The sequence below is a fragment of the Pristiophorus japonicus genome, chromosome 13, assembly GCF_044704955.1.
Source record: "Pristiophorus japonicus isolate sPriJap1 chromosome 13, sPriJap1.hap1, whole genome shotgun sequence".
Taxonomy (NCBI): domain Eukaryota; kingdom Metazoa; phylum Chordata; class Chondrichthyes; family Pristiophoridae; genus Pristiophorus; species Pristiophorus japonicus.
The window spans coordinates 65,655,928-65,683,268 of record NC_091989.1 but is presented as its reverse complement, the minus strand read 5'-3'; the positions used below and the strand labels follow the sequence as shown (position 1 = coordinate 65,683,268).

The 27,341-nt window shown below is 44.2% G+C and overlaps 1 protein-coding gene across 1 annotated transcript in view; it reads right to left on the bottom strand.

The window, feature by feature from the left end:
• pde3a (phosphodiesterase 3A, cGMP-inhibited) overlaps positions 1–27,341 on the bottom strand; it is a 572,752-nt gene that overhangs the window by 93,050 nt on the left and 452,361 nt on the right. The window contains exons 3-6 of the mRNA XM_070897592.1: positions 20,624–20,878; positions 17,475–17,632; positions 2,750–2,886; positions 2,328–2,547 (exon numbers count right to left, since the gene is read on the bottom strand). Of these exons, the coding sequence (XP_070753693.1) occupies positions 2,328–2,547; positions 2,750–2,886; positions 17,475–17,632; positions 20,624–20,878 (770 nt within the window). The remainder of the gene's footprint in view (positions 1–2,327; positions 2,548–2,749; positions 2,887–17,474; positions 17,633–20,623; positions 20,879–27,341) is intronic.

Genomic DNA, 27,341 nt, shown 5'->3' with positions numbered 1-27,341 from the left:
GCTGCTGTCACGTCTGCGCCCTGCACATAAAGTGAGAATTGTATCACACTCTTTCAAATCCGGTCACCTATTTTTGTGATCAAGTGTTACAGATAGCAATACCTTGTAACAATTCACTGTTTTTTTTTAAAGATACATTATCCTTTTTAAACTTCCAAGATATGACAGTATTTAATTCATAAAAACTTCAGTTTCCTCAGCTAACTCTACAGGTTGAGCATCCGAAATCCGGAAACCTCGGGATCAAGGCCGTTCCGGACTCCGGGTATTTCCGGATTTTGGAATGTTTTTGCCTGGGCCGAGGTAGGTGGGGTCGGGCAGCCGAGGTAAGGGGGCGAGGTCGGCCCGCCGAGGTAAGGGGGAGGAGGGAGTCGTAGACTTAGCCGGGGCCTGGAGGGGGGCGTGGGGGGAGGAGGGAGCCAGGGTCAGGGCAAGGTCGGGCTGCGCAAAATCGGGGCGGGCGAAGTCAGGCCGGAGGTTGGGCCGCCGAGGGCTGGGGGAGTCTGGATTTCGGAACATTTTCCAGTTTACGGATGACTCCGCCACGGATTGGCCCGGTGTCCAGATTCCGGAACATTACAGACTCCAGAACTCCAGATTTTGGACGCTGCATCTGTATCAGCTTTTCCCTCATATGCTTATTTAGGTAGGATTGGTTCTGGCTTTTCGCCATTTAGAAAGTACTCCGTTCTATCCTTTTTAGGTCCAAAGCGATGAACTCACATTTGTCTACATTGAAATCCATTTGCAACACTTTTGTCCATTCACTTAATCTATCAATATCGCTTTGTAATGTTATACTTCCATCTACACTGCTTACAATGCCACCTATATTTGTGTCATCAGCAAATTTGGATATGTTCGATATCCAAGAGAACTAAAACTAATTTAAAAATAAGACAGCTGAACAGAGGGCAAATCATTTGCTCAAATTGGAATCACTTAAAGTATCAACTGAACTTTACAGAAATAAACCGGTTCAAAATATGCAAGATTGATGGATTTAAATTATGGCTTGAAGAGACAGTCCATCTCCAACCTTTACTTATTACTCGGATCACTCCACCAATATCTGGCTGCTGACAATATTATTGGTTAGAAAAACAAGTGCCAAAGTGAATACAAGCTGTCATTGATGGTTAGTTCTTACTGCCGTCAGTTTGTGATGTCACATTACTCATTTCTGCCGGTAGCCATATCTTGGGAGCCTTGGAGTACTCCACGTTTTAAATTTATCCCCTTTTTTGGATGAAACATTAAATCGAGGCCCTGTCTGCCCTCTCAGGTGGATGTAAAAGATATCATGGCACTATTTTGAAGAAGAGCAGGGGAGTTCTCCCCGGTGTCCTGGCCAATATTTATCCTTCAATCAACATCGCTAAAACAGATTATCTGGTCATTATCACATTGCTGTTTGTGGGAGCTTGCTGTGCACAAATTGGCTGCTGCGTTTCCACATTACAACAGTGATAACACAACAAAAAGTACTTCATTGGCTGTAAAGCTCTTTGAGACGTTGGGTGGTCATGAAAGGCGCTAGATAAATGCAAGTCTTTCTTTCTATGAGGTATGCTGTTGGTAACACAGAGTAAACTCCGCCTCTGTTTAAATCACAACCCGTTGTCCTAAACCCAACTAGAAATGTTACAGGGGGTCATTTTAAGCGAACTGGCCAGGCCAGAACCCCACGGGATTGGGTGGAACAGAGATTTTACACCCCACCCAATATTATTTTCATCGACTTCAATGGAGAGTGAAATCTGTTCGGGTGTGAAACCAGCATTGCACCCGATTCTGTCAGCTTCACAATGGGCGGGATGGTTTAAATTGCCCCCCATGGATTCCTAATTTATTTCAGACAGCTGTAGCAAGTGACATCACCATCTTGTGACAGAAGCTAGCCGATGTTCTCCTGAAAGCAGGAAAACCTCCACCGTGAAACCGACTCGCCAATCAAAATGAAAATTTAACAATGAACTGGAAATGGATATCGGAGGTGTGCAATATACTCAGTGCAAACCGTTTGGGGCTTCAAGATTAAGGAGGTCAACAAACTGCACACTGGGGGTAATGCTGACATTACTCAGTAGAATAAGATGGGTGATAGCAAACCGGCAGCCCCTTTTACATCTCTCCCCAGTTTTATTTCCATTGCTCAATGGATAGCTGCCGATTTGCTGTCACCTGTTCGACACTGTCGCATAGAGAGACAGAATCTACCCCCATGCCGTCTCTAAATGCAAATTCCACATTTCCAAAGAAGACAGCAAATTTTAAAAAAAATGCAATACAGACCATCGCAAAGAAAATGCAAACCTTCTCCTTACCTGCTGCACACAACGCAGGTGCTCCTGTACTGCCCTGCCACATCTGGTGCACTGTGAGTGTAGGTTAAGGGCTTGTGTGGGTTGCGGCTGGTCTTAGTCTGTATATCTGCGGTGTCGGGGAACTCAACGGCAGAGTTTTTGCTGGTGGGACTACCGGCTGGCGTCCCCTGGTTGGGTGAATGGCACGGGGAGGTGAGAGGTGTGATATTTGAAGAGTAACCTAACAAAAGAATATCCTGGTCAGATAATTCCCCATTGAGGACCACAGCACAAAGCAGCACGATAGAACCAACACAGACAGAAGCAAAAAACAAATGACACCAAATTTTAACATAACAGTCCATTAAAAAAAAACATGGTGGTTCAGGTCCTGAGCTTAATTTTAAAAATATGTATGTTAAGAAAATGTAACAATTGCTCACCTTGCCGTAATTGTCTTTTGGCATTCACGTGGTTCGTGGTGGCAACAGCATAGGAGGCTGAGAACGATCTACTTTTGGCAATAGTCAGCAAGACTGAGGGGGGGCAGCTGTTGTTCCAAGAGTCTGTATTAAAAGAACTGAAAAAAAAAACAGGGGTATAAACAACTGTTATCAAACACCACATGAGTTACAGGTTCAACCCACTCCAGACGGTTCAGAATGAAATCAGGTTACATCATTATGACCATTACAAACGACCATATATGCTGAGTCAAACCATCAATTAATTTGAGTGCGAACTTCCTACTTCAAGAACTAACAGCCTATATACGTGTTATTGTACTGCAATGCAGTGTTAGGGCTTGGCAAAAAATATACACGCGCATGCTGATATTTTGTGTGACTTGACAACATGCCATTCTCTACTGGTGTAAAATTTAAATTGGAGATCTCCAACTTTCTGCTTCGTAGCTACAACCTCTAAGTGAATCAATGTTGCAATGGACTCGATTCTACTGGTTTATAACGTGCGGACCAAGTGCTTGGATAATACATGGGCTTCCTTTAGCGATGACATTGAGATTGATAATAATTAACAAATAAATATCTCTCTTTCAGATGAGATGTTAAACTAATCTGAGAGTCTGCTCTCTCAGGTGGACAGAAAAGATCCCATGGCACTATTTTGAAGAAGAGCAGGGGAGTTATCCTGGCCAATATTTATCCCTCAATCAACATAACATGTTGCTGTTTGTGGGAGCTTGCTGTGCACAAGTTGGCTGCCACATTTCCCACATTACAACAGTGACTACACTCCAGAAGTACTTCATTGACTGTAAACCGCTTTGAGGGGTCCGGTGGTGGTGAAAGGCGGTATATAAATCCAAGTCTTTCTTTCTCATTTCTGCATTTATTCTTCATGCAATTCCTGGGTAACAGCACAGTTATCACCTTGCTTCAGTCATGATGGATGGGCACACAGGAGTGAAAGAGATGAGCTGTTCCTCAGAGCACTTTATAAAGGGGAGAGGCATTGATCAGGAAGTTAAGATGTTTGGTGTGGGAGGAGGCGGGGGACTGAAATCACATGTGAAAGGATAGGTTTTAAAGAAGGATGACAGCAAGCCAATATAGAATTCCAGGGTAGGGGTGTCGTGGGTGAAAGATCGTCCTCTGATGGTGCAGAGGAAGTGAGGGATGAATAGTAATCCAGAGGCGGAGGACGGGAGGGTATGTGTTGGAAGATTGGTCGAACTGGCTTGCTCTCAACTCACAGGAGTATGTGGTTATACTCAGAACAGCCTGTACAGTAACAGACTGTGCACTTGTTCCCATTCATCGATTAACAGGCTGGTTTCTCCCCAGATGTGCCCAGATATCTTGTTGTTTCAGATCGGCAGTCACACATCTGAACAACCATGCTCGGAGCTTCATTTCCCTCATTTCTGCCACCGACTATAATCGCCTGCTACTGTTTCATGAAAGACAAATATGCCTGAACAAAAGATTACTGTGCACGGCATGGCTGCACACTGAGACTCTTTAAAAAAAAAAAGAGTTGTCAGCTCAGATTAGACAGAAAATTCATCTGGTTTGCAGTAATGGATTTTTTGTTCTCCTCTGTCCCTTCTCATTTTTATAGATAAAGACCCTGTGATATATTATCCCCACTTAAATAAAAAGCTTTGTCAGCAGAGTTAATAAGAAGAATTAAGATCTTAAACATACACGGTTTAACATGCAAACTGCACATGATGCAGCCTTTAGAACATGGAAAAGTGGTAAGATGAGAAGTGGCAGGAGTTTCCACTGTATGAGACTGCTTGTCCCCAAAGTTGGACGGTATGCAATCCTCTCCCCATCAGCCTTGCTTCTCAGCCCCGCTGCGGAAAACGCAGACTGCTCGCCGCAGGTAAATGAATGTGGGGAGGATTGAGCCCGGGAACCAGTCCAACCTCCCTTCCTTTCCCTGCCGACCCTGGGGAACTACCAGTTGACCCTGCGGCAGATGCGGAATGGTTTGTCAAACCCCCTTTTGAAAGGAGAAGGTCTGGTGGAGCCGATATTCAGGGCGCTTCCTCCCCCTTTGTTGTCTCCTCTTCCAGCGCTGCGCCATTGCCACATCTTCCTACTCTATCTCTTTCTATCCTCACCCAAAGCCTCGCCCCTTCCTACCTCCGTAACCTCCTCCAGCACTACAACCCTCCGAGATCTCTGCACTCCTCAAATTCTGGCTTCTTGCACTTCCCCGATTTTCATCGCTCCACCATTGGCAGCCCAGCCTTCAGCTGCCTGGGCACCAAGCTTTGGAATTCCTTCCCTAAATCTCCCCATCTCTCCTTTGTCATTCCTCTCCTTCTTTAAAATGCTCCTTAAAACCTACCTCTTTGCCCAAACTTTTGGTCAACGATCCTAATATCTCTTTACGTGGCTTAGTGTCAATTTATGTCTGATTACACTGCTGTGAAGAGCCTCGTCATGTTTTTAGTGCGTTACAGGCGTTATACAAATGCAAGTTGTTGTTGTTTATATGGAAAGAAAAAAAGAATAGGAAAGAGAAGGAAAGTGATGGGAAGGGAAGGGGAGGGGAGGGAAGGGAAGGGAAGGGGAGGGGAGGGGAGGGAAGGGAAGGGAAGGGGAGGGGAGGGAAGGAAGGAAGGAAGGACATAATAACATAAGAACTAAGAGCAGGAGCAGGCCATTTGGCCCCTCGAGCCTGCTCCACCATTTAATAAGATCATGGCTGATCTAATCATGGACTCAGCTCCACTTCCCTGCCCGCTCCCCACAACCCTTTCCTCCCTTATCACTCAAAAATCTGTCTATCCCCGCCTTAAATATATTCAATGATCCAGCCTCCGCAGCTCTCTGGGGCAGAGAATTCCATAGATTTACAACCCTCTGAGAAGAAATTCCTCCTCATCTCAGTTTTAAATGGGCAGCCCCTTATTCTGAGACTATGTCCCCTAGTTTTAGTTTCCCCTATGATTGGAAATATCCTCTCTGCATCCACCTTGTTGAGCCCCTTCATTGTCTTATATGTTTCGATAAGATCACCTCTCATTCTTCTGAACTCCAATGAGTATAGGCCCTACCTACTAAACCTATCTTCATAAGTCAACCCCCTCATCTCCAGAACCAACCTAGTGAACATTTTCTGAACAGCCTCCAATGCAAGTATATCCCTCCTTAAATACGGAGACCAAAACTGTACGCAGTACTATAGGTGTAGCCTCACCAATACCCTGTACAGTTGTAGCAGGACTTTCTGCTTTTATACTCCATCCCCCTTGCAATAAAGGCCAACATTCCATTTGCCTTCCTAATTACTTGCTGTACCTGCATACTAAATTTTTGTGTTTCATGCACAAGGACCCCCAGGTCCCTCTGTACTGCAGCATTTTGCAATTTTTCTCCATTTTAATTATAATTTGCTTTTCTATTTTTTCTGCCAAAGTGGATAACCTCACATTTTCCCACATTATACACCAAATTTTTGCCCACTCACTTAGCCTATCTATGTCGCTTTGCAGATTTTTTGTGTCCTCCTCACAATTTGCTTTCCCACCCATCTTTGTATCATCAGCAAACTTGGCTACATTACACTCGGTCCCTTCATCCAAGTCATTAATATAGATTGCAAATAGCTAAGGACCCAGCACCGATCCCTGCGGCACCCCACTAGTTACTGTTTGCCAACCGGAAAATGATCCATTTATCTCGACTCTCTGTTTTTTGTTAGTTAGCCAATCCTCTATCCATGCTAATATATTACCCCCAATCCCGTGAACTTTTATCTTGTGTAGTAACCTTTTATGTGGCACCTTATCGAATGCCTTCTGGAAATCTAAATACACCACATCCACTGGTTCCCGCTTATCCACCCTGCTCTTTACATCCTCAAAGGAACTCCAGCAAATTTGTCAAACATGATTTCCCTTTCATAAAACCATGCTTGATTGAATTATGCTTTTCCAAATGTTCTGCTGCTGCTTCCTTAATAATGGACTCCAGCATTTTCCGAACGACCAATGTTAGGCTAACTGGTCTATAGTTCCCTGCTTTCTGTCTGCCTCCTTTTTTAAATAGGGACGTTACATTTGAGGTTTTCCAATCCGCTGGGACTTCCACAGAATCCAGGGAATTTTGGTAGATTAGAACCAATGCATCCACTATCTCTGCAGCCACTTTAGGTCCCTAGGATGCATGCCATCAGGTCCAGGGGACTTGTCCAATTTTAGTCTCATTATTTTACCGAGTACTACTACTTTAGTGCATTTATATAGCACCTTTCACGACCAGCGGACCTCTCAAAGTGCTTTACAGCTAATGAAGTACTTTTATAGTGTAGTCACTGTTGTAATGTGGGAAACGTGGCAGCCAACTTGCGCACAGCACGCTCCCACAAACAGCAATGTGATAATGACCAGATAATCTGTTTTTGTTATGTTGATTGAGGGATAGATATTGGTCAGGACACTGGGGATAACTCCCCTGCTCTTCTTCAAAATAATGACATGGGATTTTTGACATCCACCTGAGAGAGCAGAGGGGGCGCCTCATAAGAACATAAGAATTAGGAACAGGAGTAGGCCATCTAGCCCTTTGAGCCTGCTCCGCCATTCAACAAGATCATGGCTGAATAACCTTCTTCTGTGCTATAGTTCTGAAAAGGCACCATCATTACAGTGATTATGGTTGTAAATTTACTGTATTCAGAGAGATATTCAATAATCGCCACTATTCCCACTAGAGTGCAAAAGCACTCAGTCAGACAGGCCATCATTACTAATGTCTTTACTTATAATTATTAGATAGAATTATGAAACACAAAACAGTCAAATACCAATAGTGCAATAAAATATAAACGAATACAGCAAGTGAAGTCCATTATGGGTTAATTCACTTCAAACGCAAAGGACAAACTTTGACTTAAATTTAGACAATTTCTCTACATAAGACCATCTTTACTGTAGGTTTAGAATTGAAACATTTTCTTAGGTTGGCATGAAGTAGAAACTGGTCCAAATGTACATCAATTCAACTCTATTCAGCATAATTATTTATTGCAACAAAAGCTTCAAGATGGTCTATTTTTCCACTAAAATCAGATTTCAGATAGTCTCTTCCAGGAAAAGAGCTACATTAATACAGATAAGGAAAAGCCAGGCTGTTTAAATCAGTGTAATGGGGCAGCTGGTTCAGACTCAATGGGTAGAAACAGCAGCGGGTTTGCTTTATTCGAAGTAATCCAATCATTTTTAATAAAATGTCAGTGTTATGGGACTTTAGTTCTCTCATACGTTACAAAAAAACTGTGAAGGCCTAAATGAGTTTATCGGAAAACACAAGGGTGATTTACGTAGTAGCTGAAATTTGTTGCTTTATATGAAGTCGCAACCTTTGTCGAATTTTAAGAATCACCACAGTCATTTCTCTAATTCTGTCGTGTTCCAGTTTAGTTTCTGACTAAAGCTTTGATACAAAATGCATCAACCACTCATAAGGGTGATTCACGCCACCATCTACACAGCTTATGTATGTGACTGGTCAGAGTATTCGATATACTGTATTAGAATTAGATGGATCAAAGGATGTGGAGACATGGATCTGATCATATCGATGATGGAGCAGGCTCGAAGGGCCAAATGGCCTGCTCCTGCACCTATTTTCTATGTTTCTATGATATGAAAAGCCAGGTATCTATTTACACCAAAATAATTTGCAAGATTCATCTTAAATTTCTCACATTTTCCTCTCCAGCTTTGACATCACACATATTAATGCAACAAATAAAGAAATAACTTGCATTTCGATAGCACCTTTCATGACCTCAGGACAACCCAAATCGCTTTACAGCCAATTAATTCATTTTGGAGTGTAGTCACTGTTGTAATATAGGGAAACACGGCAGCCAATTTACACACAAGCTCTCCCAAACAGCACTGAGATAATGACCAGATAATCTGCTTTTAGTTATGTTGGCTGAGGGATAAGTATTGGCCAGGACACCAGGAAAGCTCCCTGACTCTTCTTTGAATCATGCCATAGGATCTTTTACATCCAGCAGAGGGGGCAACCAGGGCTTCGGTTTAACATCTCATCCCAAAGACGGTACCTGCGACAGTGCAGTGCTCCCTCAGTACAACACTGAAGTGTCGGATATGGGTCTCTGCTCAAGTTTATGGAACACAAGAACATATGAAATAAGAGCAGGAGTAGGCCATTTGGCCCCTCAAGCCTGCTCCACCATTCATTATCATGGCTGATCTGATCTTGGTCTCAACTCCACTTCCCCGTTACCCTTGACTCCCTTATCATTCAAAAATCTGGAGTGGGACTTGAACCCACAACCTTCTGACTAGGAGGCAAGACTGCTGCCACTGTAGCCAGAGCTGGGTCTGTGTGAACACCTCCAGTAAGTCTGAGCAGTTTCAAAATGATCACAGCCATTATCTACCAGATTCTTTACATTTCTTTAACAAATGTATCTTTGACAAAACATTGACCTCTGAAGATATTATTAATCATATGGATTACAGTTTTTTTATTGAGAAAAGCAGCTAAAAGATAATGGCCCTGAAATTCCGGTCGGAGGCCTTCTATTCCCGCACATCGGAATGCATCCTTGTCTTCAAGGTATGCAAGTAAAAGCCAATCACGAAACAGTATTCTCATTGATAGTAATGGGAACTCCGAGTTCCTATTATTATCAATGAAAATAACCCCTAAAACACCCAAACACAGCATAATAAATAAAAAAAATCTCACATATTTACCATTAATTGAAATTAAAGTTAATTAAAGGTTTTAGAAAAAATATATACTTTTTGGATTTTTTTTTGTGTGTGATTTATTTGGGGTTTAAAATAAACTTACCTTAATGGACAGGGTTTTTACTCTAAAAATGTGTGTTTAACTTTTAATTTTTATGTGTTTTAAAACTCTTATGCTGGTAACAGTAGGCTATGTGCCTGCTTTTACCAGGCTTAAAGGTTTTGAGGACATTCGCTGGGCAAGAGATGGGCAAATAGCGCAATCTCACCTGCGCGAATGTCCTTGCTGTGGGAATGTGGAAGATCTGTCAAGAGATATCTTGACAGATTGGAAAAGCTGGCTTTCGGTGCCTGCGCATTGCACTCCGTACACACTCCGTAAGGACCCGGCAAGGCCAGGATTTCACACCCAATGATCTGATGATAAAAGAAACAAAGATTTGCCATGATACTCTTTGTGTGTTAATTCTTTACTGCTTGAAGTTTAATAAACTGAGAACACATGCATGGAACTTGCAGTTTATCTGTGCAGGGATCAGCACAGCCTGAACAATGACAAATTATAAATGTTCAAATCTCACCACGACAAATTGCGACACTGAATTCAATAAATGTTAATATTGGGGTGAGTACCAGAAATTGAGCAAATTGCAAAAACCCAACTGGTTCACTAATATCCCTCAGGGACGACAACCAGCCACCCCTCCCTTGTCTGGCCTCGCAATCCCACACGATCCGATTGATTCTTAACGCCCTTGGGATAATAGGGATGGGCAATAAATACTGCCTTGACAGTATTGCCGCATCCCAAGGAACAATAATGTAAAAAAAGTATTCAATTTTACATCAAACACGAAATAAGGGAATTCCAATTAGCCGATTTCAGCTTATTATTCATTATACTTGCATGTGTCTTGGCATCAATATGCAGAGTGTCTCTGTGATTACTGTTCTTTAATGACTCCGTGTCAGCAAGACACAACATCCATTTTACTGCCCTCAGCAGACTATACTCAACAACACCTTGCATTTATATAGCGCCTTTAACATAGCAAAATGCTTCAAGGTTCTTCACTGGAGTGTTATCGGACAGAATTCAACCCCGAGCCACAAAAGGAGATATTAGAACAGGTGACCAAAAGCTTGGTCAAAGGAGGAGAGGTATAGAGGCGGAGAGGTTTCGAGAGCGAATTTCAGGCATAAGGTCTTCAATGATGTGATGAAGGAAATCGGGGATTTTTGCTAGAGGCCAGAATTTAAGGAGTGCAGAGACGTTAGATGGTTGTAGGGCTGAAGGAGGTTACAGATTACTCATTATAAATAGTCCTCATAACATCATTTCCCCATCACCACTATTCTCACAAGAGCTATAAAATTTGCTGTGCAATTCATATTTATTGATTAAAATATACTCCCAAACTCAAATTACTACTTAATGAAAATGTGTCAAACTTTGAGCTATCAATTACATTTTTTCATAAACTATCTTCCCAAAAGATTGGTTTTGGAAAACTGTGTGCAATTGTTTAGAAACACAGTGAAAATTATGGCTGAACACATCACCAAATCACTTTCTCTGTGACATCATGCCAAAAATTATATATGATTAAGTAAAGAAAGAAAGACTTGCATTTCTATAGCACCTTTCATGACCACCGTGCATCTCAAAGCGCTTTACAACCAGTGAAGTACTTTTGGAGTGCAGTCCCTGTTGTAATGTAGGGAAACAGGGCAGCCAAGTGCACAAGCAAGCTCCCACAAACAGCAATTTGACAATGACCAGATAATCTGTTTTTGTTATGTTGATTTTGGATAAATCCCCTGTTCTTCTTCGAAATAGTGCCATGGAATCTTTTACATCCACTTGAGAGAGCAGACGGGGCTCAGTTTAACGTCTCATCCAAAAGACGGCACCTCCAAAGGTGCAGCACTCCCTTGGTACTGCAATGGAGTGTCAGCTTAAATTGTTGTGCTCAAGTCTATGGAGTGGGACTTGAACCCATAACCTTCTGACTCAGAGGCGAGTGTGCTACCCACTGAGCTACAGCTGACGCTATAAGTAAAAAGAACGCTCCTATAAGTCCTGAAATTCAGCTCATATGGTGTATCAAGTAGACTGCAGCACAAGGTGACATTAGGTGTGCTACCATTTAAAAGTAAATACAAATCATTGTATTATTCACATGTGACATTGGCCATCTGCATTGAGAAATGGGCCCGCAACCTCATAATATATTTTTTGCAAATCTATTCTCAAAAGATATTTTCTGCATAAGATGCACACACAGATGTAACATGCATCAACTCCCATGTCATCGGTTTAGCCAACTGGAGCACACCTCCATCCTTGCTTGCAGTGCAGTGTGAAGATATAGCAGGCCATATGAGGGCAGGCTGGGAGCACATTCACAGCACAGGGCTGCTGAACTGAAGGTTTACAAATAAGAACTGACTCATCATTTATCTCAAATATTCCAAAGAGAGAACGAAAACATTGCCAACATTTGTGATTCACTCACAAGTCTCACAATTTGCAGAACCTTCTATTTTAGTATACTGCTGATTCATGTGGCAAATGGAAACTCATAGAATGGTTTGTGAATCATGAGCACTAACAAAAATTACTTCTGCAAATCATGGGGCTCATCATAAATCGCAACGGTCAACTATGCTGTAATTATTACGCTGCCATTAGGGTGAAGCTGGTAGAGATTGCTGAGATACGGTAGAGCAGCGGTGCGTGAGTTTTACAAGGGCAAGACCAGTGGTCGGGACTGTTGAAGGAAAGACAGCCTTTCCTCAACTATCCTCACACAAACCATCCTGTTTGAATTATACAATCATCTCACTCAAGAGTCAGAAGGTTGTGGGTTCAAGCCCCACTCCAGAGACTTGAGCACAAAAATCTAGACCGACACTCCAGTACAGTGCTGACGGAGTGCTGCACTGTCTGAGGTGCTGTCTTTCAGATGAGACATTAAACCGAGGCCCCTCCTTGGTGGATGTAAAAATACCGACAGCATTATTTTGATGAAGAGCAGGACATCTTCCCGGTACCCTGGCCAATATTTATCCCTTAACCAACATCACTATAACGGATTATCTGGTCATTGTCACAGTGCTTTTGTGGGAGCTTGCTGTGCACAAATTGGCTATTTTTCCCACATTACAATAGGATTACACTTCAAAAGGTATTTAATTGGCTGTAAAGCACTTTGGGATCTCCTGATGTTATGAAAGAGCTATATTAATGGAGGTCTTTCTTTATCTTTGTTTCAAATCTCCAATGCTCATTACTAAAATATTTATCTCGTGCTCCTAGAAGGAGTTAACCAACTTAGTCGCAATTGTTTTTGCTGGGAATCTATTCCAGTTGTCTACTGTTCTGTTGAAGAAACACACCTTCTAATCTGTGGCCTTAGCCAAAGTCTAAGGTTTATTAACTTGAAGCATTGTCCTTTAGACCTACGCCATCATTCAACATCAAATAGTTTGCTTATATCTGTATCATTTTATGCTTCTCAGCATTTCAAAAACCTAGGTGCTGTCTTTTGTCCATCTTCTTTTCTCAAAAAGAACAATGATCCCTCGTTATTTCTTTAATAATTCTGATTCTTTCCTGCAATACAATAGTGATTACATTTCATTGGCTTTAAAGCACTTTTGACTTCCTGAGGTCGTGAAAGGTGTTATATAAATGCAAGTTCTTTACCTAGTATTACATAGCATTTACAGCACAGAAACAGGCCATTCAGCACAACAGGTGGTGTTTATGCTCCACACATGCCTTTCCTGATAAGTATAACCTCCCAATTCTGGTATCATTCCAGTAAATGTTTCTTGCACCTTCTGCAGTCTATATCATTTTTATAATATGGAAACCCAAACTATTCACAGTATTTCAGGTGTGGCCTATCCAAGGTTCTACACAAGTTTAACATAACTTTTCTGTTTTTCAATTCTATCCCTCTAGAAATGAACCCCAGTGCTTTATTTGCTTTTTAATGGCCTTATTAACGTGTGTTGCTATTTTTAGTGATTTGTGTATTTGTATCCCTAGATTCCTCTGTTCCTCTACCCCATTTAGGTACTTAGGGCTAGAAATTGCGTTGCGCCGTGTTAACCTTTCAGGGAGTGCAAAAGTATCGCCGGGGAATCAAGCGCTACCACTTCCTTTAGAGCGCTAACGGGAGTGAGAGGGATGGTAGCAGCAGAGTGCTGAGCAGTGTTCAGTGCAACGCTGCCATCTTTGGAGGCTTCTTCCCTCCGTTAATCTTCATGCTGTCTGTGTTTGGCGATGGCACCTGCGCTACATGTATAGCAGCCCCAGGCACTCTAAGAGAGCGCAGGGCTGAGCAATCGCGGGGGCAAAAGAAATCAGGAGGCACCAGAATGGGGAGATAAATACATTGACTACCAGCCAAGGTGACAATGCCTCCTACAGTTACCGTTGTTGATGCTCGGCGATGCTGCAGGGAACGGGAGTGAATATTACATCCAGGGCAGTAACGGGATATTGCACACTGGGTGACATCACGATCTATGGGGCGCAAGGCAGCGAGGCGGTAAATGTTAGTGCCAGCGCAAAACCGCCAGGGAAGCTCGTGAGCGTCGGTGATTTCACCTTACCCAGACGGTAACCCCTCAGCACCCCGTTACCGCCCCCCACAGGCGCTAACGGGAGGTGAAAACCAGGCCAATTTCTCCTCCTTATTTTCCAAAGTATGTGGCACCTTTTTCTTTCTACCAAAATGTACCAACTCACACTTATCTATACTGAAGTTCATTCGCCAATTACAAGCCTATTCTGCAAGTTAATTAATGTTTTCCTGTGTTCTGTTGCAATCCTCCTCTATTAAATACACCCCCCAATGATACTTTTGATTTCCGAGTCCAAATTGTTTATGTAAATTGGTGAGCAACAGTGATCCCAGCATCGAGCCTTGTGGAACACCACTTCCCACGTTTTGCCAGTCTGATTAATTAACTTTAACCCCTTTCCTGTTTTGTAGCCAGCTTTCTATCCATTCTGCTACTTGTCTCCTGACTCTATATAAGAACATAAGAAATAGGAATAGGAGTAGGCCATACGGCCCCTCGAGCCTGCTCCGCCATTCAATAAGATCATGGCTGATCTGATCATGGACTCAGCTCCACTTCCCTGCCCGCTCCCCTTATCCCCTTATCATTTAAGAAACTGTCTATTTCTGACATAAATTTATTCAATGTCCCAGCTTCCACAGCTCTCTGAGGCAGCGATTTCCATAGATTTACAACCCATTGAGAGAAGAAATTTCTCATCTCAGTTTTAAATGGGCGACCCCTTATTCTAAGATCATGCCCTCTAGTTCTCATCTCCCCCATCAGCGGAAACATCCTCTCCGCATCCACCTTGTCAAGACCCCTCATAATCTTATACGTTTCGATAAGATCACCTCTCATTCTTCTGAATTCCAATGAGTAGAGGCTCAACCTACTCAACCTTTCCTCATAAGTCAACCCCCTCATCTCCGGAATCAACCTAGTGAATCTTCTCTGAACTGCCTCAAAAGCAAGTATATCCTTTTGTAAATATGGAAACCAAAACTGCACACAGTATTCCAGGTGTGGCCCCACCAATACCTTATATAGCTGTAGCAAGACTTCCCTGCTTTTATACTCCATCCCCTTTGCAATAAAGGCCAAGATTCCATTGGCCTTCCTGATCACTTTCTGTACCTGCATACGATCCTTTTGTGTTTCATGCACAAGTACCCCCAGGTTCCCCTGTACTGCAGCACTCCATTTAAATAATAACTTGCTCTTTGATTTTTTTCTGCCAAAGTGCATGACCTCACACTTTCCAACATTATACTCCATCTGCCAAATTTTTGCCCACTAACTTAGCCTGTCTATGTCCTTTTGCAAATCCAGGGAATTTTGGTAAATTACAACCAATGCATCCACAATCCCTGCTGCTACTTCTCTTAAGACCCTAGGATGCAAGCCATCAGGTCCAGGGCATTTATCTGCCTTTAGTCCCATTATCTTACTGAGTACCACCTCAAAGAATATGTTCTGACCTTAGTCATATGTCTACTATGCAGTACATTATTAAAGGCTTATTGGAAATCCAAATATATTATGTCTGCTGCATTTTCCTTTCTGTTACTTCTTCAAAGAATTCAATAAGTTTGGTTAAGCATGACTTTCCCTTTTGGAATCCATGCTGACTGCTGTTTATTATATGTTCTAAATGTTTTTTCGATTCCATCTTTGAGTGAGGATTCGATTATCATTCCTACCAAGCTAATTGGTCTATAGTTCTCTGGACTTGTTCTATCTCATCTTTTCAATATAGGAATCACATTAGCCGTTTGCCAGTCCTCTGACACTTTTCCCTATTGTAATGAGTTTTATTTATATACAATAGTGCCTCTGCTATCTCTTCCCTAACTTCTTTTAATATGCGCGGATGCAATCCATGCAGATCTGGCATTTTATCCTCTCTAAGATTGATTAGTTTATTATCTCCATTCTTTCTATCTGAAATCTCTATATCTTTTTTGATCTCTTCTTCTAATGTCATGTCCACCATGTTAGTCGCTCTGGTAACTACCGAGGCAAAGTAATTATTTAATATTTCTGCCATTTGCTGACATTATCTGAGAGTTTATCATGTGTAACCCTTAGTGACCCTATCCCTATCCTCATTTTTCTTTTGTTATTTAAGTGTCTGTAGCATACTTTACTGTTTCTTTTTATACCCCCTGATAAATTAATTTTCTAGTTTCTCTTTTCCATCCTAATTGTGTATTTTTACTTCTTTCCTAACCTTTTCATAGTCCCTTTTGTCATCCTTTCCTTTGTTGTCCATGTACTTAGCATATGTTTTCTTCTTTTACATAAGAACATAAGAAATAGGAGCAGGCGTCAGCTATTTGGCCCCTTCGAGCCTGCTCTGCCATTCAATAATATTGTGGCTGACCTGATCTTGGCCTCAACTCCACTTCCCTGCCCGTAACCCATAAAGATTCACAGCCCTCTGAGAGAATAAATTCCTCCTCTTTTCCGTTTAAAATGGCTGACCCCTTATTCTGAAACTATGCCCCCTAGTTCTAGATTCCCCCAACTTCTCTGAACTACCTCTAATGCAAGTATATCCCTCCTTAAATAAGGAGACCAAAACTGTAAGCAGTACTCTTGGTGTGGCCTCACTAATACAGTTGTACCAGGACTTCCCTACTTTTATACTCCATCCCCCTTGCAATAAAGGCCAACATTCTATTTGCCTTCCTAATTAATTGCTGTTTCAAGTTTCCCATTATTTATTTATCCATGGTGTGTCACTGCTGGCTCGATTGTTCTTTCTCATAACTTCGGAGCACTGGTACCAAAGCTTTTATCTTTGTTGCCCACAAGGTGTGTACCGTGGAGTCTAAGGGGTTATATCAGAAAGTTTCAATCACTGTTTCATATGTCTCAAGTTGCTGATGCTGCCAGACTGTGACATTATCATACAGGGTTTATCCACCCGCAAAATAACAGAAATGGGGATGGCTCTTTCAAAACCTCCAGGGCCAAAAAATTCAACAGGCCAAACCAGTGGATAGAGGAGCATGTGGCCTGCGCAACAGAGTGGTGAGAATGTGGAACTCGCTACCACATGGAGTAGTTGAGGTGAATAACAGAGATGCGCTTAAGGGGAAGCTAGACAAGAGGGAGAAAGGAATGGAAGGATATGCTGATATGGTGAGATGAAGTAGGTCACAGGATCATTCAACAAAGCAGACAACTGCAACCTTGCCACTGTTGAACTCGGTGAAGCTTTCCTTTAAATGATTAGTCCGAGGCAGGAGCTCAGAATTGGATTACCCTCTCTTAACATTCTTTTGTGATTTACTTTCTAGTGTTAAAGCAAATTTGACACGACTGCGGTGCAGCAGCAGAGCTTGCGAAGCTGTGCGTACCTGCCCACTGGGGCTTCCTGAGTAGGCTTGATGCTCGCACTGCGGTCTCGCCTGACTGGCCCGGGCTCCATGGTGGGCAGACCCGTGGCAGAGGTTGTGGTTGTCCATGTGGATGAAATCCGTCTCAACAGCCCCGGAGGCAGACTTCTCCTCAGTCGCTAAAGGAAATACAAAGATGAAATAAATTCAGTAGGTCCAGGTGAAATCATCAATAAGCATGACTAAAAAAACTTCACTTGTGAACAAAACAGTCTGAAGTTAATTCAGCCCAGTCCTAAAGGCAGAAGGATGGTAGCACAATATCTCAAACAAAGACAATTACAGTTGTCGATTCTTCCAACAAAAAAATCTCTCCAATAAATGCTTTTCTAGCTTTTTGGAATAAAATACCAATTACACATCAAATATCAGGATAACAGATTTTTTTTTCATTACTGCTTACAGCAAAATAAACAAAGAGAAATGTGGCAATTTTGTAAATTGAATAAACAGTTGATTAAATCAAATTATATGAAATGGCTTTTCAGTTTAGCCAAGGCTGTGATAAAGGGATGCTCATGTCTTTTATTCATTAAATTTCCATTTTAAAACTACAGATCTATCTGTCTGATGGTTTGATAACCACCAATCTAGTTAAGGTCAATAAGTGTTTTAAACAGTACTTTCATCAAACATAATGGCTGTCCTACCAACGATGGAAATCTGTCTGAAGAAACTAGGACTCCATTGTTTGAATCCATCTCAAAGGAAGAAGTTAATGAACCACAATGACACTGCAGTATCCACAGTTGAATTCAATAAAAGCTTTGATCGGTTTTAAACACACTTGTATGTGTAAACAATTACTGGACATGCAGCAAGTTGCTTTTATCAAGGTCACCAATGCAATTGTCATGGACCTATCTAGAATTTATAGCATTGGTGCACATGCCAGCTATCTCTAGATTTCGTCCTCCCCTTGCCAAGTTCTCTCCGCATCTCCTATTTTAATAAAGAAACAACTTACATTTATACAGCACCTTTCACGACCTCAAGACAATCCATTGCGCTTCACAGCTGATGAAGTACCTTTGAAGTGTAGTCACTGTTGAAATGTAGGCAATTTTAACTTCCTGCACTAATCACTCACCCGTGGCATTACACATGGGAGCGAGAAATTGGAGCAGCGCCGGACACTGGCTCAAAATAAACATCGCAGAGGGAACGTGTCGTCAGCTCAAAGCTTTCTGGGAGCCTCAGGCCTCATCTGCATAAAACCAGCCAGCCACATTGGTTAGAACCACAGGAAAATAGTTCGGCTCCCACAAAAAGCCGCCCCGCAGATATGTCTCGGGAGAGGGGCTGCGGTGAACCTGAGGGGAAGGGGGTAACCTGGCCGGACCCTCAGTATTTGTGGGGTCAGGACAAGCACTCCTGCTCCTCTTAGCAGCTAGCATACTCGCCTCCGAGTCAGAAGGTTGTGGGTTCAAGTCCCACTCCAGGGACTTGAACACATAAAGCTAGGCTGACACTCCAGTGCAGTGCTGAGGGAGTGCTGCACTGTCGGAGGTGCGGTCTTTCGGATGAGACATTAAACCGAGGTCCCGCCTGCTCTCTCAGGTGGAGGTAAAAGATCCCATGGCACTATTTTGAAGAAGAACAGGAGAGTTATCCCCAGTGTCCTGGCCAATATTTATCCCTCAATCAACATAACAAAAACAGATTATCTAGTCATTATTACATTGCTGTTTGTGGGAGCTTGCTGTACACAAATTGGCTGCCTGTTTCCCACTTTACAACAGTGACGACACTCCAAAAGTATTTCGTTGGCTGTAAAGTGCTTTGAGACATCCAGTGGTCGTGAAAGTCCCTATATAAATAAAAAAAAGTTGCCATACCAGCCTCCAGCAGTCCCTGAAAGGCCTACTGACTAGGCCGCGGTTGACCCAGGAAAACTGGCAGTTTGTGCCGAACTGTTGTTTACCATTCACCTAAGCCCCAAATCTAACTTCTTCATTGAGATATCCTGCCTTAGTCTTTCCACCGAGTGGCTCCTCATCATCAGTGACATCAACCCACAACTACACTCCCTCAGTCCCCTCACCTCTTACTTCACCGCACTCTTGTTCTCACTCTTGCTTAACAGAAATTCTCTCCCTCCCATGACATACCTGGGACACAATGGAATTTTATCCCACACCTGAGCGGGATTCCTGTCCCGGACGCACCACACCTCCCAACCACTCCCCAGGTGAACCTGTCGGAAGCTAGAGAGGTACGTTAAAAAAACTTTGCTTGTTGGTGTCCAGAAGAGCAGGAGTGCCTCTCCACCCCACAAGGGAAGTCTGCACCTCTGCTGTCCTGGGCTCTACAAACTCCCCCTCCTCCTACCCCACCCTCTCCTTCCCCCTAAAATACCAACTCTTCTGAAACCAGCGGGCGGCTTTTAGGCCACCTGATTGTCTTCTTTTCCCGCTGGTCAGCTACCGCTTTCCACCAGAAATGGGCGAGCAGCTGACCGGCAGGGTTTGAACAAGGCCCGGCAGATTTTGACTCCGACTCATACTCCCCTCGCAGATTTGTTGTCGACTGCCGTCGGGAGACAGAATAAGTGTTGACTTTCTGCACCGTTCCTGTTTCGAGCCTGCTGCGTACAATGGTACTGGTTGCGACACCGGCGCAAGTTTTGATTCTTGCCCCAAAGTGTGCCCCGCACTGACCACCTGGGAAATGAGGTAAGTCCAACCATCCCGACTCCTCAGGTAAGTGTGATTTTTTTTTTTCTTTTTTTTTGCGATTTATGTTGTGGTGGCGTGGGCAATGTTTTGGGAATGTTTTTGTGGATTTATTTTTAGATCACCCCCCCCCCCCCCCCCCCCCCCCCCCGCCCAAGTGCCTCTCGGAATGCTCCCGGTCCCGGATCTTTTGCTCAGGAGTTTCCCATCCTAACGCGCTAAGAGAGGTGTACAACGCCTCCTTTAACGCTGGCCCCCCTGATGCAGCGGTCAATTGCCCAAACTTACTGAGGCGCAAATTGTTCCCCGGTGCAAACTTTACCGCCCCCCGCCATTATTGCCCCAAAAACATCAACGCTGAAAATCCAGCCCAAAGATTGCTACTTAACCAACCACCGATATATTGGAAATGAAAGTTAACATCTCTTGGGGTACCTTTGGGATAGCGAGTTTCTCTCCCGGACATTCTTCGGCATCAGAGGAAATGTAGGACTCGCTGAACGACACTAATGGATTTATTCTGGGCTTGTGGATGGGCTGGAACATCAGTTGAGTGCTGAGCAAATTGCTGACAGCCCTCAAGGAGGTACTGACATTGGGAGGCAGGGAAGGTTCAGCCAGAAGGTCTGTGATTAGTCCATGGGCCTCACCCATCACAGCTATGTCGACAGTGACACTGGTGCCTGAAGACTGAAAGAGAATGAGAAATGTAAGTACATTGTTACATGAACTGGAGCTCAACAAGGTGCATCAAATGTTTACGTCTCCTTCTATAAATTAAATGTATAAACTCTGGTTATAATTCAGATTAATTTTTCATACCCTCTGCATTGCAATCAGCCTGACTATTGCACATGAAAATGAATCAGCTAATTTCATAATTCAGAATTAGAATGTGGCTTGCTCAGTAGCAGTCTTTCTTTCTTGTTAATGTTCCCATTGATCCACCAATGCTCAAGTGTGAACCAAGGTGTGCAAGGAGGTGAAAATACTGATGCAGTTTAGCTGGTACAGTTTAGCTGGGTACTTTCATCTCATTTCAGCAGTGATATGACTTTTGATCTCAAGCATAACTTAAAGTAGAGAACAGCTCATTTCAAACAATACACCTTGAATTAACAATTCATTTGCATCCTAATCTAAAATGCTCATCATAGAATCATAGAAATTTGGCCCATCGTGTCCAAGCCGGCCGACAAAGAGCTACCCAGTCTAATTCCACTTTCCAGCTCTAAATCCGTAGCCCTGTAGGTTACAATACTTCAAGTGCACATCCAAGTACTTTTTAAATGTGGTAAGGGTTCCTGCCTCTACCACCCTTTCAGGCAGTGAGTTCCAGATACCCACCACCCCCTGGGTGAATAAATTTCCCCTCAAATCCCTTCTAAACTTTCTACCAATTAATTTAAAACTATGCCCCCTGGTTGTTGACCCCTCTGCCAAGGGAAATAGGTCCTTCCTATTGTGGTGTTTGCAGGCACTCTAGTAATGACTCCATGAGGTAAGGTATTGAACTGTTGTGACCTTAGTCCATTTATTGCAGCTCCTGAATGAGGTTACAGTAAGGTGGGCTCCCTTTTATACTTGGTTACCTGTGGTGTACAGGTGACCTCTAGGTCTCCACCTGTTGCACCCTTTGGTGGTACAGGCATATTGTATACAGTGTAGAGATACATTCATTGGTCTTATGCAACTGTACATTGAGTGTACAGGGTATATACATAAACAACACCTATCCACTCTATCTAGGCCTTTCTCAATTTTATACATCTCAATAAGGTCTCCCTCAGCTTCCTCTGTTCCAAAGAAAACAAATCCAGTCTATCCAATCTGTCCTCATTGATAAAATTATCCAGTCCAGGCAACATCCTCGTAAATCTCCTCTGTACCCTCTCTAGTGCAATCACATCTTTCCTGTAATGTGGTGACCAGAATTGCACACAGTACTCTACGTGGTCTAACCAGTGTTTTATACAGTTCAAGCATAACCTCCCTGTTTGTATGTTCTATGCCTCGGGTAATAAAGGTGTCATGTATGTAACCACAATGTAACACCACTGTATTACTGTATACACTCAACCTAAATGCATACCATGACCACAAGGGGTGAACTTGTGAGAGACACTCCTTACCTGATCACACAGGTATAAAAAGGGAGGTCCCAAGCAGGGTCATGGTCTTTGGAGTCCTGTGAATAAAGAGTTAAGGTCACAGAGTGACCTTGTGCTCAGAATGTGCCTCGTGTGGTTTCATACTGTAGAGTAAGGACTTTACATTGTCAACGAGAAACGGGAATTCACGACCCACGAGAATGGCCACCGGTAGCACAGAGGAATGGTACTGTATTGGGGAAGACTGGGATGATTTTGTCGCGAGGCTTCAGCAAAGCTTCATTACGAAAGAATGGCTGGGGGATGCAGCGGCCGACAAGCGAAGGGCTCATCTTTTGACCAGCTGCGGACCAAAGACTTACGCGCTTGTGAAGGACTTACTAGCACCTGAAAAGCCGGCGGACAAAACCTTTGAAGAACTTAGCAAATTGATCAGGGAGCACCTCAAACCAGCGAGTAGCATACATATGGCCCAACATAGATTCTACACCCACCGACGTCGTGAAGGACAGAGCATACCGGACTTCGTAGCGGACCTCCGGTGTTTGGCCAGCCTCTGTAAGTTCACGCCTGCAGGGGGGAGATGCTAAGGGACTTCTTTATTGAGGGCATCGGTCATGCGGGAATTTTCCGCAAATTAATTGAGATCAAGGATTTGACCTTGGAAGCGGCGGCGTTGATAGCTCAAAATTTCATGGCGGGGGAGGAAGAGATGAAAATAATATACGCGCGCAATTCTGCCTCTAACGCGGCGATGGATCAGGGAGTCAACATCATCAATGCAACTCAGAGCCCCGCAGGCAGGCAGGAGCAGGCCGACACTCCCCAGGCAGCAATAGATCCCAGAGTAGGACTTCAACAGAGACAATGGCAGGCTGAATGGACATTCACACCATCACAGTGGGCAATGCGGCCCGGGATGGGGCCATTGACACCCACTAATAGGGTACTTAAGAGCAGTCAAAGGGACAGTCAGCGTGGAATGCCTGGCCATAGTCCCTTTGTTCCCAACAATGGAAACTTTAATTCATGCTGGAGGTGTGGGGGAAAACACTCAGCGAGATCTTGCAGATTTCAACAGTTTGTCTGCAGGAACTGCAATCTCAGTGGCCACTTAGCTTGAATGTGCAGGAAGACTGCAACCAGACTAATATATGAGGCGAATGGACCAGAAGAGCGTTCTTTGAGCCAGGATGACTTTTGGGGCAAATCGATGGACGCCGAGGTTCAGCGGGTCCATGTGACGAATATTCACAGTTCATACACCAGAACACCACCAATGATGAGGGTTTTATTAAACTGTATCCCAGTAAGTGTGGAGCTGGACACTAGGGCCAGCCAGTCCCTCATGGGTGTTCAGCAATTTGAGAAGCTATGGCCACTTAAAGCCAGTAGACCCAAATTAGCACATATCGAGACACAATTATGGACGTACACTAAAGAAATCATTCCGGTGCTAGGCAGTGCAATGTTGGCTGTCACACATAATGGATTAGTGAATCGGCTGCCACTCTGGATTGTCCCGGGCAATGGTCCCGCACTGTTGGGGAGGAGCTGGTTAGCCGAGATGAACTGGAAATGGGGGGATGTTCACGCAATGTCATCTGTGGAGCGAAGTTCATGCTCACAAGTCCTACAACAATTCGATTCACTATTCCAACCTGGCGTTGGGACTTTCAAAGGCACTAAAGTAGTGATACACATCACCCCAGACGCCAGGCCAGTGCACCACAAAGCCAGAGCGGTGCCATATGTGATGCGGGAAAAGATAGAGAGCGAATTGGACCGGCTGTTGAGAGAGAGCATCATCTCGCCTGTTGAATTCAGCGACTGGGCGAGCCCCATCATTGGAGTCCTAAAAGCGGATGGCTCTGTCAGGATCTGTGGCGACTACAAGGCCACCATCAATCGGGTGTCCCTAGAAGATCAATACCTGCTCCCGAGAGCAGAGGACCTCTTCGCCACACTGGCAGGCGGCAAGCTGTTCACCAAGTTGGACCTCACTTCAGCTTATATGACCGAGGAACTGGCCGACGAATCTAAACTACTGACCACTATCACCACGCACAAGGGACTGTTCGTTTATAACAGGTGCCTATTTGGCATTCGATCAGCGGCCGTGATTTTTCAACGAAACACGGAAAGCCTGCTTAAGTCCATTCCTGGAACGATCGTATTCCAGGACGACATCCCATCGTCGTAATGCCCCCAGGGAGGCCCCGCTCAGCCCGTGGCCCTGGACCACCAGGCCATGGTCACGCATTCATGTTGACTACGCGGGCCCTTTGATGGGTAAGATGTTCCTTATTGTGGTAGATGCGTACTCGAAATGGATCGAGTGCATCATTCTGAATTCATGCACGTCATCCACCACCGTGGAAAGCCTACGTGCGATCTTTGCAACCCACGGCTTGCCGGAAATTCTGGTTAGTGATAATGGCCCATGTTTCACAAGCTACGAATTCCGAGCGTTTATGTCGGGCAATGGCATCAACCACGTCAGGACTGTGACATTCAAGCCAGCTTCCAATGGCCAGGCGGAACGTGCGGTCCAAATCATTAAGCAAGGTATGCTCAGGATTCAAGGACCTTCCCTACAATGCCACCTATCGCGTCTCCTGCTGGCCTATAGATCCCGACCGCACTCGCTCACGGGAGTCCCGCCCGCAGAGCTACTAATGAAACGGACACTCAAAACTCGTTTGTCCCTCATTCACCCAGTCCTGACCGACATAGTTGAGGGCAAGCACAAGTCACAAAACGAGTACCATGACCATAATTCGAGGGGGAGATGTACAGAAATAAATGATATTCGTCCTCAATCACGCCATGGGGTCCAAATGGCTTGAGGGCACTGTAATTGAAAAAGAGGGGAATACGGTCATCGTGGTAAAACTCAACAATGGTCAGATATGCCGTAAGCATCTGGACCAAGTAAAAAAAAGGTTCAGCATCGACACGGAGGAACCTGAAGAAGACCATGAGCTGGAGCTCACAACACCGCCAGTGAACGAGCAACAAGAACAATCAGAAGAATGTACAGTCCCTGCGGTCAGCCCGGACAGGTCGGAATCACCACAGGTGACAGACACTCATGTCAGTGTCCAACAACCAGAACCCCAAATGCGACGCTCCACGAGGGAGAGTAGACCACCTGAAAGACTAGACCTATGATCCAATAAGACTTTGGGGGGGGGGGGGAAGGTGATGTCATGTATGTAACAATGTAACACCACTGTATTACTTTATACACTCAACCTAGATGCAGACCTTGACCACAAGGGGTGAACTTGTGGGAGACACTCCTTACCTGATCACACAGGTATAAAAAGGGACCCACGCAAGATCATGGTCTTTGGAGTCCTGTGAATAAAGAGTTAAGGTCACAGAGTGACCTTGTCCCCAGAATGTGCCTCGTTGGTTTCATACTGTAGAGTAAGGACTTTACAAAAGGGAAGTATCCCGCTTGCCTTCTTAACCACCTTAACTACCTGGTCTGCCACCCTCAGGGATCTGTGGACATACACTCCAATGTCCTTCTGTTCCTCTACACTTTTCAGTGTCCTACCACTTAATGTGTATCCCTTGCCTTGTTTGCCCTCCCCAAATGCAATTAGAATTCTTATTATTTAGTATTCATACTCCTGTTCTCCCGTGACCCTGAGGACGTCTCTTCCTAGTTGGGAGATGGAGGGCTCCATTCAGCCTTGATGGTAGTCGGCTTTTCTCAAACCTTTCTCCAAGTTGCACCTTAGTCATTTTCTCCTTCATTCATGAGCATTGTTCTTCTCAGGGATTATAACTTGATCCCTTTTTCTCTCAGTTAAGTAAGCTCTTCCATTCATTAAGTTTATCTAAGGGTTAAATCATGGCAGGACAGCTCGGACACCTGTTATGCTCCTCCTGTACTATGTGAGAAGTCAGGGACGCTTCCGGTGTCCCCAACGACTACGTGTGCAGGAAGTGCATCCGCCTGCAGCTCCTGATGGACTGCATTGCAGCACTGGAGCTGCGGGTGGATTCACTCTGGAGCATGCACGATGCTGAGAATGACGTGAATATCACGTTTAGTGAGTTGGTCTTACCGCAGGAAAAGGGTACACAGCCAGATAGGGGATGGGAGACCAACAGGAAGAGCAGTGCAAGGAAGGTAGTGCAGGGGTCCCCTGCGGTCATCCCCTTGCAAAACAGATACACCGCATTGGGTACTGTTGAGGGGGATGTCTCACCAGGGGAGGGTGGCAGCAGCAGCCAAGTTCATGGCACTGTGGGTGGCTCTGCTGCAGAGGAGGGCAGGAAAAACAGTGGGAGAGCTATAGTGTACGGATTCAATTGTAAGGGGAATAGATAGACCTTTCTGCGGCTGCAACCGAGATTCCAGGATGGTATGTTGCCTCCCTGGTGCAAGGGTCAAGGATGTCTCGGAGCAGGTGCAGGGCATTCTGAAAAGGGAAGGTGAACAGCCAGTTGTCGTGGTGCATATAGGTACGAAAGATATAGGTAAAAAATGGGATGAGTTCCTATAAGACGAATCTAGGGAGCCAGGAGCTAAATTAAAAAGTAGGACCTCAAAAGTAGTAATCGCAGGATTGCTACCAGTGCCACGTGCTAGTCAGAGTAGTAATCGCAGGATAGCTCAGATGAATAGGTGGCTTGAGGAGTGGTGCAACAGGGAGGGATTCAAATTCCTGGGACATTGGAACCGGTTCTGGGGGAGGTGGGACCAGTACAAACTGGACGGTCTGTACCTGGGCAGGACCGGAACCAATGTCCGAGGGGGAGTGTTTGCGAGTACTGTTGGGGAGGAGTTAAACTAATACGGCAGGGGGATGGGAACCTATACAGGGAGACAGAGGGCAGTAGAATGGGGGCAGAAGCAAAAGATAGAAAGAAGAAAAGTAAAAGTGGAGGGCAGAGAAACCTAAGGCAAAAAGCAAAAAGAGCCACATTACAGCAAAATTCTAAAGGGGCAAAATGTGTTAGAAAGACAAGCCTGAAGGCTCTGTGCATCAATGCAAGGAGTATTCGGAATAGGGTGGACG